Source organism: Musa acuminata, chromosome BXJ3-10 (assembly GCF_036884655.1).
Source record: "Musa acuminata AAA Group cultivar baxijiao chromosome BXJ3-10, Cavendish_Baxijiao_AAA, whole genome shotgun sequence".
NCBI classification, from domain to species: domain Eukaryota; kingdom Viridiplantae; phylum Streptophyta; class Magnoliopsida; order Zingiberales; family Musaceae; genus Musa; species Musa acuminata.
The window spans coordinates 30,944,912-30,956,597 of NC_088358.1; the positions used below are offsets into that span (position 1 = coordinate 30,944,912).

The 11,686-nt window shown below is 43.9% G+C and overlaps 4 protein-coding genes and 1 non-coding gene across 6 annotated transcripts; 1 reads left to right on the forward strand and 4 right to left on the reverse strand.

The window, feature by feature from the left end:
* The first annotated feature begins 1,863 nt into the window (after positions 1-1,863).
* Positions 1,864-1,935, forward strand: TRNAG-UCC (transfer RNA glycine (anticodon UCC)). The gene has a single exon. It is a non-coding gene; the product is annotated as a tRNA-Gly (tRNA).
* A 96-nt stretch (positions 1,936-2,031) lies between these two features.
* LOC135651167 (protein DMP6-like) lies at positions 2,032-2,829 on the reverse strand. The gene has a single exon (XM_065171037.1). The coding sequence runs from the start codon at positions 2,760-2,762 to the stop codon at positions 2,127-2,129; it is 636 nt and encodes a 211-aa protein (XP_065027109.1). The 5' UTR covers positions 2,763-2,829; the 3' UTR covers positions 2,032-2,126.
* Positions 2,830-2,903: 74 nt separating this feature from the next.
* On the reverse strand, positions 2,904-4,213 carry LOC135651166 (protein DMP4-like). Its single transcript, XM_065171035.1, has one exon. It carries the CDS (start codon positions 4,056-4,058, stop codon positions 3,357-3,359), a length of 702 nt encoding a protein of 233 aa, XP_065027107.1. The 5' UTR covers positions 4,059-4,213; the 3' UTR covers positions 2,904-3,356.
* Positions 4,214-5,325: 1,112 nt separating this feature from the next.
* LOC135651600 (uncharacterized) lies at positions 5,326-8,264 on the reverse strand. The gene is made up of 4 exons (XM_065171803.1): positions 7,896-8,264; positions 7,590-7,814; positions 5,742-5,767; positions 5,326-5,655 (listed from the first exon to the last, which is right to left on the reverse strand). Exons 1-4 carry the CDS (start codon positions 8,262-8,264, stop codon positions 5,412-5,414), a joined length of 864 nt encoding a protein of 287 aa, XP_065027875.1. The 3' UTR covers positions 5,326-5,411.
* LOC135651601 (ras-related protein RABA1f-like) lies at positions 5,483-11,110 on the reverse strand. Of its 2 annotated transcripts, XM_065171805.1 has the most exons (4): positions 10,653-11,110; positions 8,719-9,271; positions 5,742-5,767; positions 5,483-5,655 (listed from the first exon to the last, which is right to left on the reverse strand). In XM_065171805.1, the coding sequence occupies exons 1-2, from the start codon at positions 10,868-10,870 to the stop codon at positions 8,839-8,841; spliced, it is 651 nt and encodes a 216-aa protein (XP_065027877.1). In that variant the 5' UTR covers positions 10,871-11,110; the 3' UTR covers positions 5,483-5,655; positions 5,742-5,767; positions 8,719-8,838. The 2 variants fall into 2 exon arrangements, with proteins under 2 accessions (XP_065027877.1, XP_065027878.1); XM_065171806.1 differs by lacking the exons at positions 5,483-5,655; positions 5,742-5,767 and adding an exon at positions 8,530-8,623.
* Positions 11,111-11,686: the final 576 nt, after the last annotated feature.

The window sequence follows — 11,686 nt, forward strand, 5'->3', positions numbered from 1 at the left end:
CCATGAGTACGTCAGAGGAGCCTTCGTTCATTGCCTCTCAATAATTGTTTTGATCAAAATGATCCATCTGCTGACGCTCCAATCCCCACCACAATCTTTGCCATGAACATGAAACCTCACTCCCTCCTCACCACACAATGTGCCACCGATTGCTCCCCATTTCCATGGAAAACCAACTCCTGTCTCTGAGAGAGAGAGAGAGAGAGAGAGAGAGATATGGAGATCGAATCGGGGATAAAAGGAGAGGCGATTTTTCTCGGCTTTTGCTGCCGCGACATCATTTCTTGCCTTTGCGCTGCGTGCATGCATACATCGATCCGTCCATTCACCGCAATCATGACATTGACGGTGATGAGAATGGCGAGATCTTGACATGTCGAGAGCTCGGAGTTTTAGACGGATGACGCGAGGGGATCCGCCGGCTTTAACATCAAATCAACATCGCTCTCTCCATCTAATCTCCAACGCATTATGTGTTTGTCTCTATCCGGCCCTCCTCTATATTTCTCCGATCTTCCATTAATCCTTTTTCTCTCTTCCTCTCGTTATTACCTGCCTTTTTAAACTATTTGTGACTAATTACGATTAATTAAACAACATAAATATTATTTATTGATAGATTGATGTGAGAGAGAGAGAGAGAGAGAGAGAGAGATAGATGGGGATGAGGAATGGATTACGTAAACACGCCGACTTCTCATTCACTGCGTGGCTTTGCGTTCATTAATGCGAGGAGCAGCTCTACTCACACTCGCACTGTCACTCGCCTCCTCGGAGCTCAACCGGCCTGCTCGATCAAGGAAGGCCATGCCCTGAGCCTTGAGGTGCATGCGACGGACCTTCGGGAACCAGGAATGCATTGGTTATGGAGGTTGGTGGACTTAATGAACCCTCGGAGAATGGACACAGCAGCAGCAGCAGCAGCAGGCTCTCTGCGTCGTCGAAGCGGTAGCACTACTGTGTGTGGGTTCAGACTTCGCAAACTTGGTTGCAGAGACTTACTGCATGCTCTACTACTTATCATCTTCCCATAAATTAGAAGGTGTGTGTGTGTGACTCGGGGAGTGTGATGATGAAATCATTGGCTAAAAATCGACAACAGTTCGGTTCACATGAATCTTTGCGATTTGATATGATGTGATTTCTTGACTTGTCTTGTCCCATGTACATCCCCAACCAACACCCCGTTCCATCACTTACCTTCTCTTGTCTCTTCTCCTTCTTCTTCCTGGCGATGACGATTACAATAATTTTCTTCTTGTCGATGGCTACGGAGGTCGTCGAGTCGCGTTGGAGAGGATGGGAGATGAGCCCGTAGGCGACCGGAATTCTTCAGGACAAACGCGGTCAGCACTAAAAGAATCAAGAGTTGGACGAAAGATACAGCACTGCTGGCGCTTGCAATGGCCACAACAGATCGAGTGAGAGGCCGAAGCAGAGAGAGCTCCTTCTTCTTCTTCTTCTTCTTCCCTCCTCTCCGGACACGTAGGGTTTCTCTTTGACGAACTCTTACCTTTTGTTTGTACCCTATATTCATCATGTACAGAGACTCTGGGAAGTGTTCCGAAACAGATTTGCTCACTGATTCCAACTCTTAGACCAGCACAAGAATGATTTCTCTTTGAACACTCTTCAGTCCATTGTTCTGACGGATTAAGGTTTGAGCATTCTTGCGTGGTTGTAACCCATCTTATTCCGATATTATTATTTGATGCTCCAAATATTATTCTTCCGGAAATAATAATTGCTGACTGCATAAAGTTCGAGATGGATGATCGAAATGCTAGAAATATGAGAAATGTATCTTTGAGATTCGTTTTATTATAATATTAAATTAATATAAAGTTAATTTCAATCATTAAAGCGTTTGTAGTCCAACGGTAAGGATAATTGCCTTCCAAGCAATAGACCCGGGTTCGACTCCCGGCAAACGCATATATATGTGTATATTTTTGTTCCCAAGTCAACTTAGAACTCGACACGCATTGCTGGTCCGCACTCAATTAGTCTCTCACCTGAGCACGCAAACAATTCTTTAACCAGATAACGACCAACTGTGAATCCATTGACTTTGAACACCAACAGAAGAAGTAGGAGAAGTCAACGAAACCAGGCAACATATATCATCAGATGGCGGAGACCGGAGAGCCGATGCCGTGGCGAGTGCTCGGAAAAGCAACGCACACTGTGCTGGCGATAAATCCGATCACTGCAGGAAGGGCCTCGAGCAACTTCTTACTGTTCTCACTACCTATGTGGTAGAAGCAGGACGCCACGTTCTTGTCCGACAGGGCGACCGCCGCAAACACCAACAGCGTCACCGAAGCATGCATGAAGTCGATGAGCTTTCGCCTGTACTTGGCGGCAAGCTCCGGCGAGGGCGGCTTCAGGGAGTCGATGACCCACAGGCCCTTGATGGTGGCGACGCCGTAGCGCACCCGGCCGGTGGTCTCGTCGCGGAAGCTGTCGGTGAAGCTTAAGATGAAGCAGGAGAGGCCGAAGAGCGCCACCAGGCATGCGGTCATGACCTGGTTGGCTTTGGTGCAGTGGCCGGCGTCGGCGAGGATGGGGGAGAGGACTTGGAAAGCGAGCACGGTGCCGGTGGGGAGGCACTTGGCGAGGTTGGCGGCGCTCTCGTACGTCTGCCCCAGGAGCTTCTGCAACGATGTCATCTGCCCTTCAGCCGATGATGAAGATCCACGAGGAGTGAGGAGGGGCTGCTGCTGCTTCTCCTGATCCTCTTCCCTCATAATAGACGCCATTTCGTGGACGGACGGCTCGTTCTGCTCCGAAGCTCTCGACCCCTCAATGACGATGAATGGCTCGTCGAAGGTCGAAGATGAGCAGCTATATGAAGGTGAAGATGGGAATTACTTGCAAGGTTGTATGACTACGTAGGCGGCGTGTGTAACTGTCTCACGGATTTGACTCTTCCAACTAAGATCAGAACAGAGCTTGGAATGGTCATCGTCTGAGACAATCGTGTTCCTCAAGGTGTTCGATAAAAATCCCTTCCTCTCTCTCCTCCATCTTCTCGTCTGCTCGTCGATGCACGCCACCTACTTTGCTCGCCCACGCGTGTCGCTCGCTCCTCCTACTGCCCCAAAACAGAGGGATGGTCGAGCCCATTGCTATATCACTGTCGTCTTTAGATCGAGACAAACTACATCTTTTTGTTATTGGTTGGCGGCGTGGATATGCCAAAAGCTTACATTGAGAGAGTCAAACAAACATGGCATGCATGTCGAGTCTTCTCCGGTCCACAGATACGTGAACAGAACAAGGAGAGCAAATGGACAAACAATATCACGGAGACAACCGAAGAACGAGCAAAAGCTACCAACATCGGTATCAATCTACTGCGTATGAGTAACTGGAAACCCAATTCCATGGCGGATGGTGGGGAAAGTGACGAGCAGAGCGCTGCCGACAACTCCAATTCCCACCGGCAACGCTGTGAGGACCTGAAACTCGTTGTCGGTGGGCATCGGGTAGTAGCACGAGACCACGTTCTTGTCGAGCAACGCCACCGCCGCGAACACCACCAACGACGTGAAGGCATGGAGGAAGTCCAACGGCCCCAGTCGGTGGCTCACAGCCAGCTCCGGCGCTACCGGCTGCAAGCCGTCGATGACCCTAAAGCCCCGGAACGTGGCCACGCCGTAGCGCACCCGCCGGGTTGCTTCGTCGTAGAAGCTGTCGGTGAAGCTGAGGAGGAAGCAGGAGAGGGCGCAGAGGGCCAGGAGGCAGGCGGTCATGAACCGGCTCGACTCGGTGCAGCGGCCGAGGGTGGTGAAGACAGGGGAAAGGAATTGGAAGGCGAGCACCGTGCCGGTGGGGAGGTGGTTGGCGAGGTGGGCGGTGCCTTGGTACGTCTGGCTGATGACCTGTTGTATCGCGGTTATGCGATCGCCGGCTTCATGGTTTAGGAGAGGCTGAGCCTCCGGGTCACCTTCTCTCCCGGGATTCTCCATTTCCTGCACGCCCGTTGCTGGCTTCGTCCTCCTCGATCTCTCTTTGCTGCTTTCTCCTGTCTCAGAACTAAGCAAATAAGGCATGCAACGAAGAAGATGTAATGACCGGTGTGGTTGGTGAGTTGATCGCTGCAAACACGTTGAGGTACTTTTGGAACTTTGAATGGGTTGCGAGAAAACGAGGCTAATAGTCTTTCTTTACCTCACGAATGGCTGCTATTGGGACAGTAGAACAAACACGAATAGGTGAATATATGAGCCCACAGGATGACCTCATGACATCTACCATCATCAATCATCAATCATCAATATATATATATATATATATATATATATATATATATATATATATATGGATAAGCATGATGTGGATCACTATAATTTTTATACCCAATTCGATAGAAGCCATTCTTCTTAAATCTATTTTTTTCTTTTTTATATCCTGAAGCATTTTATTTCCTCCTTCTATGATTGTATAACAAAATTAATTATGTGCATCTTATATACATAAAGTTTTAGATGACAATACGTTTTCTTCTGAAATTTGTATAAACCGTTCAAAAATAATGTTGCTATTGCATATTTAAACTAAATCTTAAATTTTTTTTTGAAGAATTTCAATTTTTTTCGACACACGTAAATAAGAGTTGAAAAATTCAAAACTGAAGTCACAGTATTTTTTAAATAATTGCTGAGTATTTATAAGTTTTATGCATTACTAGTGCTGATTGTAAAGGAAGGGAAAAAAAAAACTATATATTTTTGTTTTGCACATGATGTTATATTAATTTAAAAAAAAGAATATTTTGGTGAATGACGTGTGCTACTATTTTATATGTTACGTGTACAGCCACTTCACACAATAATGTTTCGTGTACTCCCCCTTTATTGACTTGTATTTGGTATTGTGTTCTTCCTGCAGATTGGTTTGTACTTGGTATATAAATATTAGGCCACGTCACCCCGTTGACTTGGCTATATCGAAGTCGACGTGGCTCCCCTTGTGTTATTATTGAACGGACCCATTCCGAGCTTGCACGCTGTTGACTTTGAAGAGGCCCGACATGATGAAATCCAAAGGATTAACTTACAAAAGACAACAACAGAATCCCTTTTGATAGTATCAAATGAATCTAATCTTCTATGGTCTCACAATGAATGAAGATATCAAATTTTGACATCGTCTTCGTCATTTACCCTTACAGAAAAACACACACATGTTCTAAGAAAAATAATATCCAGAATCCTAAGCATTCGCTAATGAGTTTGATCATCAAGTCCACTCAATTGGTGTCATCGCTATCAAATAATCCCGCTAGTTCAGAAATATTAGCATCCATGAAGCCTCGAGGAAAAAAATTGAAATGGTAGATCGATAAATTTAACATGTACAGGGGTACAAAGAAGCAAAACTAACAGCCGACACATCCAATTTATTCATGGTGATTTGGTGTCGTCCGAGTTCTCTGGCGTGTCACTGCTGCTGGGTTCAATGACATTGGCGGTGCTCTCAGCAGATGCCATCTGACTCAGCTGACCATCATCTTTTTCCGAAGTTGGTGATGTTTTAGGGTTTTCTGTTATGGAGCCAAGAGCAAGCTGACCAGCATAGAGCATCAAGCCGATGGAATTGACACCGAAAACAAATGTTGCGAGGTAGCAAAGACCATTTATGATAGTCCTGAAACAAAAGGTGAGAAGTCTGAGAGCGCAAACGGAAAGTAGCAAAGGGCTGATGATAGACATTGCAAAGATTTTGAGGGGCACCTTATTGTTATTGTTATCTGACGAACCTGAAAAAACATTAAATCGAAGTCGCATTAGGCAGACCATACACCATCATAGACAGAAACATGCTATCCAGATTAAGCATAAAGAAAGACAGCCTAGCTGTTGTTTCTGCAACTAAACATAAAAGAAGTATGTAGTAGATGAAAGCCAAATTGTTCTTATATTCACCAAATCAACATCATTAGAGACTCAACAATTTAACAATGACACGTGTAAAATAATTGGCAAGAACCATTCATGGGTAGAATAGGTTAATCTCACTCTTTTCGATAAAATTATCTGAGAGGTCATGCATAACTCAATTATTCTGCTGCCACCTACATCAGACCTACAGCAGCACTGGAGAGCCTCAGGAGGCATCTCTCTTCATGACAACCAAAACAAGTGGACAAGCATTTCCTCCTTGGAAAAATAGGCAACAAAAAAGAAATCAGCAACCATATAGAGCCCAAGTTGATCTGCTCAAAATTTCTCAGCTAGTGTTCTAATATTATGTACTAGTAATTATTTCTCCAGAGGTATACTTTGGAAAAAATTATGAATTGCAGGCAATCACTCTTTGAATGAGATGGGTTACCATCCTCTTTTCACTTCCAGCAGACCTTCATGCACTGCCAGAGTCTTAGAGATCAGTGCACACAACTTTCTGGATTGCCTCGGTGCTCAGGGTAGTAATACTTTTACTTGGAAACAGGCAGATGGCTCCATAGCTAGTGATGATTTGATGATTTTTTAACATTAAAGTAAGAGATGAACCAAACTGGTTTCGATGGACGTATAGGACATCGAAAATTCAAAATTAAGTATACTGATTGCAAATAGTATATGTTGTTAAAGAAACTAAAGCATTTAACATGACCAACTGCCGTCCCTTCCCTCCATATTCTTCGTTGCTATGCGATGTCCTTAACAAATGCCAGTTTGGCTTCACCTATATAAAAGGCTTTGTTTGAAAATTAACAATAATAGGTGCTCAAACACCCCTCGACTGCTTGATGTGATTGTTCAATGTATCATGAAGGAACATAAAAAACCTATCTTGGATCAGTTAAATACCTTAAGCACTTAGATATAATCAATTGGAACTTATTAAAAGACATTTCAGAAATAATTGTTCACTTGTCAGTCCTATCAAATACTCACAAGAAGAAAATAAATGTCCTCTTTCTGTCATCTCTAAAGAACATATATGTTCCTTCCATTTTTCCATAAAAACTCATCCAAGGCAATTGATCCAAGAAAAAAATCTACAAATAAGAGCACATTACCAAATCCAACCAATATGCAAGCTAAAATTATGTCTGGGGTATAAAGCAACACAGAGTAATTCACACTATCCTGATTCTCTCTAATTAAACTGAAGGCATATCTAAATTTAGAATACAAAGGGCCAAAATCCTTCGCGGCCTCAATCATCTTGAATCCGTCCATAATGTAATTGGCCAAAGGGGATATATGGAAAGCAAACTTTCGCCCTTGCTTATGATAGCACATGAAAGCATAGACGAACCAAAACCATGTAGAAACTCGAAAACTCTCTCCTTATGGAGGTAGTCTGTGAACACAAAATATGCACATTTCACTTAAAACCAGCGTATCTGTGGCTTCCAAATTCCAAGATGCCAATCGACTTTTGTACCAATAGGAAGTTCACAAGCAAACAAGAAATAATGCTTAACAATGCCGAAATTTTTTTTGACACGGTAAGTTTGTGTTGACCTAATAAACAGAAATGCTCATCATAAACAGGAAAATTGAACTAGTCATGCATTTAAAGGGATCGAAGCAAAGCAGAGCAGGGAATGATGGCCATTGAGCACCAACCGAGAAGCTATCGGAGATAGCCTGACGATTAAGAGCAGCCTCAATTGTGGTGGTGAACTTGTAAAGTATGAGGGCGATGACCCCAGCCGCAATACCACCCAGCAATGCTTGCGCGGGGGAGGGTGGCTTCCCGGCCTCCAGCGGCGCCGCGCCAACCGCCTTCAATCTATCCAAAGCTTCCGCTTTTTGGTTCTTCGCTTCCTTCACCCCGCTCGACCTCACTTTCTATTACACACAGAACGCCCCAGTCGAGATAGCCGAAGCACTAACAAGAGCATAATCCGAGAAGAAACAAGAGACAATCACCAGTTCTTTGGCTCGCTTCGCGCGGCGGCGGAGAGAGCGGAAGAGGAATACGGAGATAGCGCCGGTGAGGAGGACGCTGGTGGAGACCTGAAGCGGGGTAGGGTTATCATCGACTGCGAAGATGGCGGGGCCAGACGATGGCGGGAGTTCGACGGGGCCTGCCGTGCCGCCGCCGCCGCTTCCATCCTCCGGTTCTACAACGGCCTCCGAGAGATCGGCGAGCAACGGCCGGAGTCCGGCTGCGCGGACGCCAAGCGGGGCGCCGGAAGCAGCGTGGCGGAGGAATAGAGGAGGATGAGGAGGAGGAGGACGGTTTGGGGAGGAAGCGAAGGGGGCGAAGTGGGAGAGGAAGCGGTGAGAATGGAGCATTGAGACCGTGAAACGGGCGGATAACGAGTTGCGTCCTCGACCGCCACTGGAATCATCGTAATGTTTATATTACTTTTATGTAGTTTTACATTTGGATCCTTGCAAAATTCGTAAATATCATATTTTCCTTTATAAATCTTAATATGACCTATACGAAGCATGAAACAATAGCTGAATTCTGGTAATCTAATGCAAGACATCTCCACCAGTGTAAATTTCCTGCCAATTATAAGACATGTAGCTCAATGATTCCATCAGAAAAAACTTAAAGAACCAACCAAAGTTTATGTATATACCACTCTTTTCCTGATGATACACAAATGGTGAAAGGCAACAAACAGTAAGCAAGAGAAACATGTCTGTAATGAGAAATACAAGTCATAAAAAGAATAAAGAGAAGAAGACCCACTAAGTTTGCATTTCTGAAACAAGGGAAAGGTTCATATTTTCTTACCAGCTACAAAACCTGTGTATGGTGCTCGATGTTCTTGAAGCATTTAGTGCCTCCTCCTCGAGCTTTACAAAAGAAATGCCAAGCAGCATGCGCCTAAACTTGAGGGAGATGAATGGTGAACTAATCTGAGCAACAACCAGTTTTCTTAGAAGCTTGCACATCGTCCTCAGCGCCTATATTAATGGTCTGTCCCTTGGGCACGGCAGAGGGGTCATCACCAACGTCAAGCATCTTCTTGCTGACCACATGGTAGATCTGTGTCAGCACTTCAGTGAAGGCGTTCTCCACGTTCATCGACTCCAGAGCAGAGGTCTCCATGAAGAAAGCCTTCTCCTGTTGAGCAAACGCCTGTGCATCCTCTACCGAGACAGCCCTTATGTGACGTAGATCAGCTTTGTTGCCCAGAAGCATGATGACAATGTTTCCATCTGTGTGATTCCGTAGTTCCTTCAGCCACCTCTCGACATTCTCAAAGGTGATATGGCGAGTCACATCATACACAACAAGGGCACCAGCAGCCCCTCTGTAGTATGCGCTAGTAATTGCTCGGTATCTATACAAGCAAAGAACAACAGGATAGCACACATATCAATCTGCAAATACAGGAGTAAGCCAATCTCCAAGTTATAATATGACACAAATCAGAATAGAATTATCACCAAGCATTTATAGTCTATCTGAAACATAATACAAGGATTATTATCAGAATCCTTACTTGAAACATGCTCACTATTAAAATGATTACATTTTAGAGAATATCATGCAATGCTCAGCATAGCGATTGATATAATCTACATTCAAAGAAAGATGCAATATGATACTCAAGGAAAATGCCCAGAATTCTTGATATAAATGGTCTAACAGTAATCTATTGATGATGTTTTCTGTTGCCAATAGTCATCAATTACAGTTGAACTTTCCTGTATCTAACTTCTCTTCCATGATGCAATATAATCTATAGTAGTATTTTCTGTTTTCTCTTTTTCTTGCGACTTGAATTGCTTAGAGCAACCTTCCTAAGACAAACTATAGTTTATCTCATGTTTGAAAGAACTAAAAACCAAATATAATACTTTGGTATAATCTCACATGAAAAATGAGACATGACTTATGTTGGTTATTGAATATACTACCATTAATCTGGATTTAAAAATTGATCATTCTCGATAACTTAATGAGTTAATTATTACATCGGACTAAACCATACGAGAGCCAACTTATCGTTAGGTTAATGAATCCGTTATTCCATTGAATTGAGTCATGACAAATGGTATCAAAGTTGACGTATCATTGGGCATGCTGAGGGATTTGATATACTACCATTAATATACTGAAGTATTTTGGCCATATAATTAAGATTCAATAAATTAATTGATCAATTATGGATATTAAATTGTTGTGTTCTTAAAAGATTAAGCCGCAAATAGATATTTTATTTTGATCAGCAACGGCTTAGCAAACACATGTAGAATCCTATGGCATTATCAATACAAAAATACTACGCTTAGCCTCAGAATTCTAAAAAGGAGAAAGAGATTATTCTTAAGGAAAAGAGTAAATGAACAATGGAGGGGCAAAAGATTAGGGGAAAAAGGAACAAAACATTGATCTCATGCCAACAATTCCCCACAACACATTAGATTGTCATATAATCACAAGAATCGTAGAACCAAGACGCGCAAGCCTCTCTTAAATAGGAGAAACAATTCATTCAAATCAAGCAATCGATTCTTTCTTCAGAGTAAAATTGGATACCACCAACTGCAGAAACAGAGAAAACGGAAGAAGAAAGCAGATGAAAACTTGAAAAGCGAAGAGGAAGTTCAACATCAAGAGAAATAGCGGGCATATGGTCGCGATCAAGAATCGACGAACGGGCAATGAAAGAACCAAAAAAGGGATTTCGATTTTATTGTATTGGTTATGATTTGGACCTTTCTTGGCCGGCGGTGTCCCAGATCTGGGCCTTGACGAGCTTTTCATCGACGCGGATGGTGCGGGTAGCGAACTCGACGCCGATGGTGGACTTGGATTCGGAGCTGAACTCGTTGCGGGCGAAGCGGGAGAGCAGGTTGGTCTTCCCCACCCCGGAGTCCCCGATCAACACTACCTTGAATAAATAGTCGTAGTCCTCGTCCGCCCTGTACGCCATAATCACCCCGCCTCCTCTCTTTTACGCACTCTCCCCCCTTCCTCGAGTTTGATCCGACGGAACCGAAGAAGAAAGACGTCGTCAGGAGAGAGGGAAGGAGAAAGAGGGGAGGAGGAAACCGGATCGAGGGGAAGAGGGGGAGGCTGGGGAGACGCCGAGCTCGACGAAGGGGGATGAATCGTTGGAGGTGGGGAACGAGACGAATTCTACTCTTTGGAATTGGCCGCTTACGTGGGAGGTCAGAACGGCCGAAAACTGAACCTTTATACGTTCTGTCCACAGGCAATCTCGCTACCCCCATCAACGACTCTTCCTATGATTCGATACAATGTGCGGGGCCACAGAAGCATAACACCCGTAAACAACAGGGAGTAAGTATTTTTGCCCCGTGCTCATTTTTACATATCTATCCTCTCGAACTTTGGAATTAGCAAAATTACCTCGCTAATCGTGAATCATGGAAATGAGTTACTTTAGGAAAATATACGTAATTTGGCTTTTTTATTTTAGATTACCCGGAAAACATACTTGCCTATTATTGCAGATAGTGTGGGACCCAGAAGAGATATCTTAATTGAGCCCACATGTTTCTTTGGGTGCCGGGCTTTTGTCTTCGACTCGATGGGCCCAATTAGCCAGGTCAACGCATAAACCCACTCACCTTTAATGACCCGGACTCGTAGTAGTTCGATGTCCACGTGGCACAATTAGGGACCCACATTATGGTACAAATTAAAGCGAACTGTTATATAATCATTAAAACAAAAACTAAAAGTCAATAAAAACAATTTTGTTACGTCATGCTGCTACCTTATT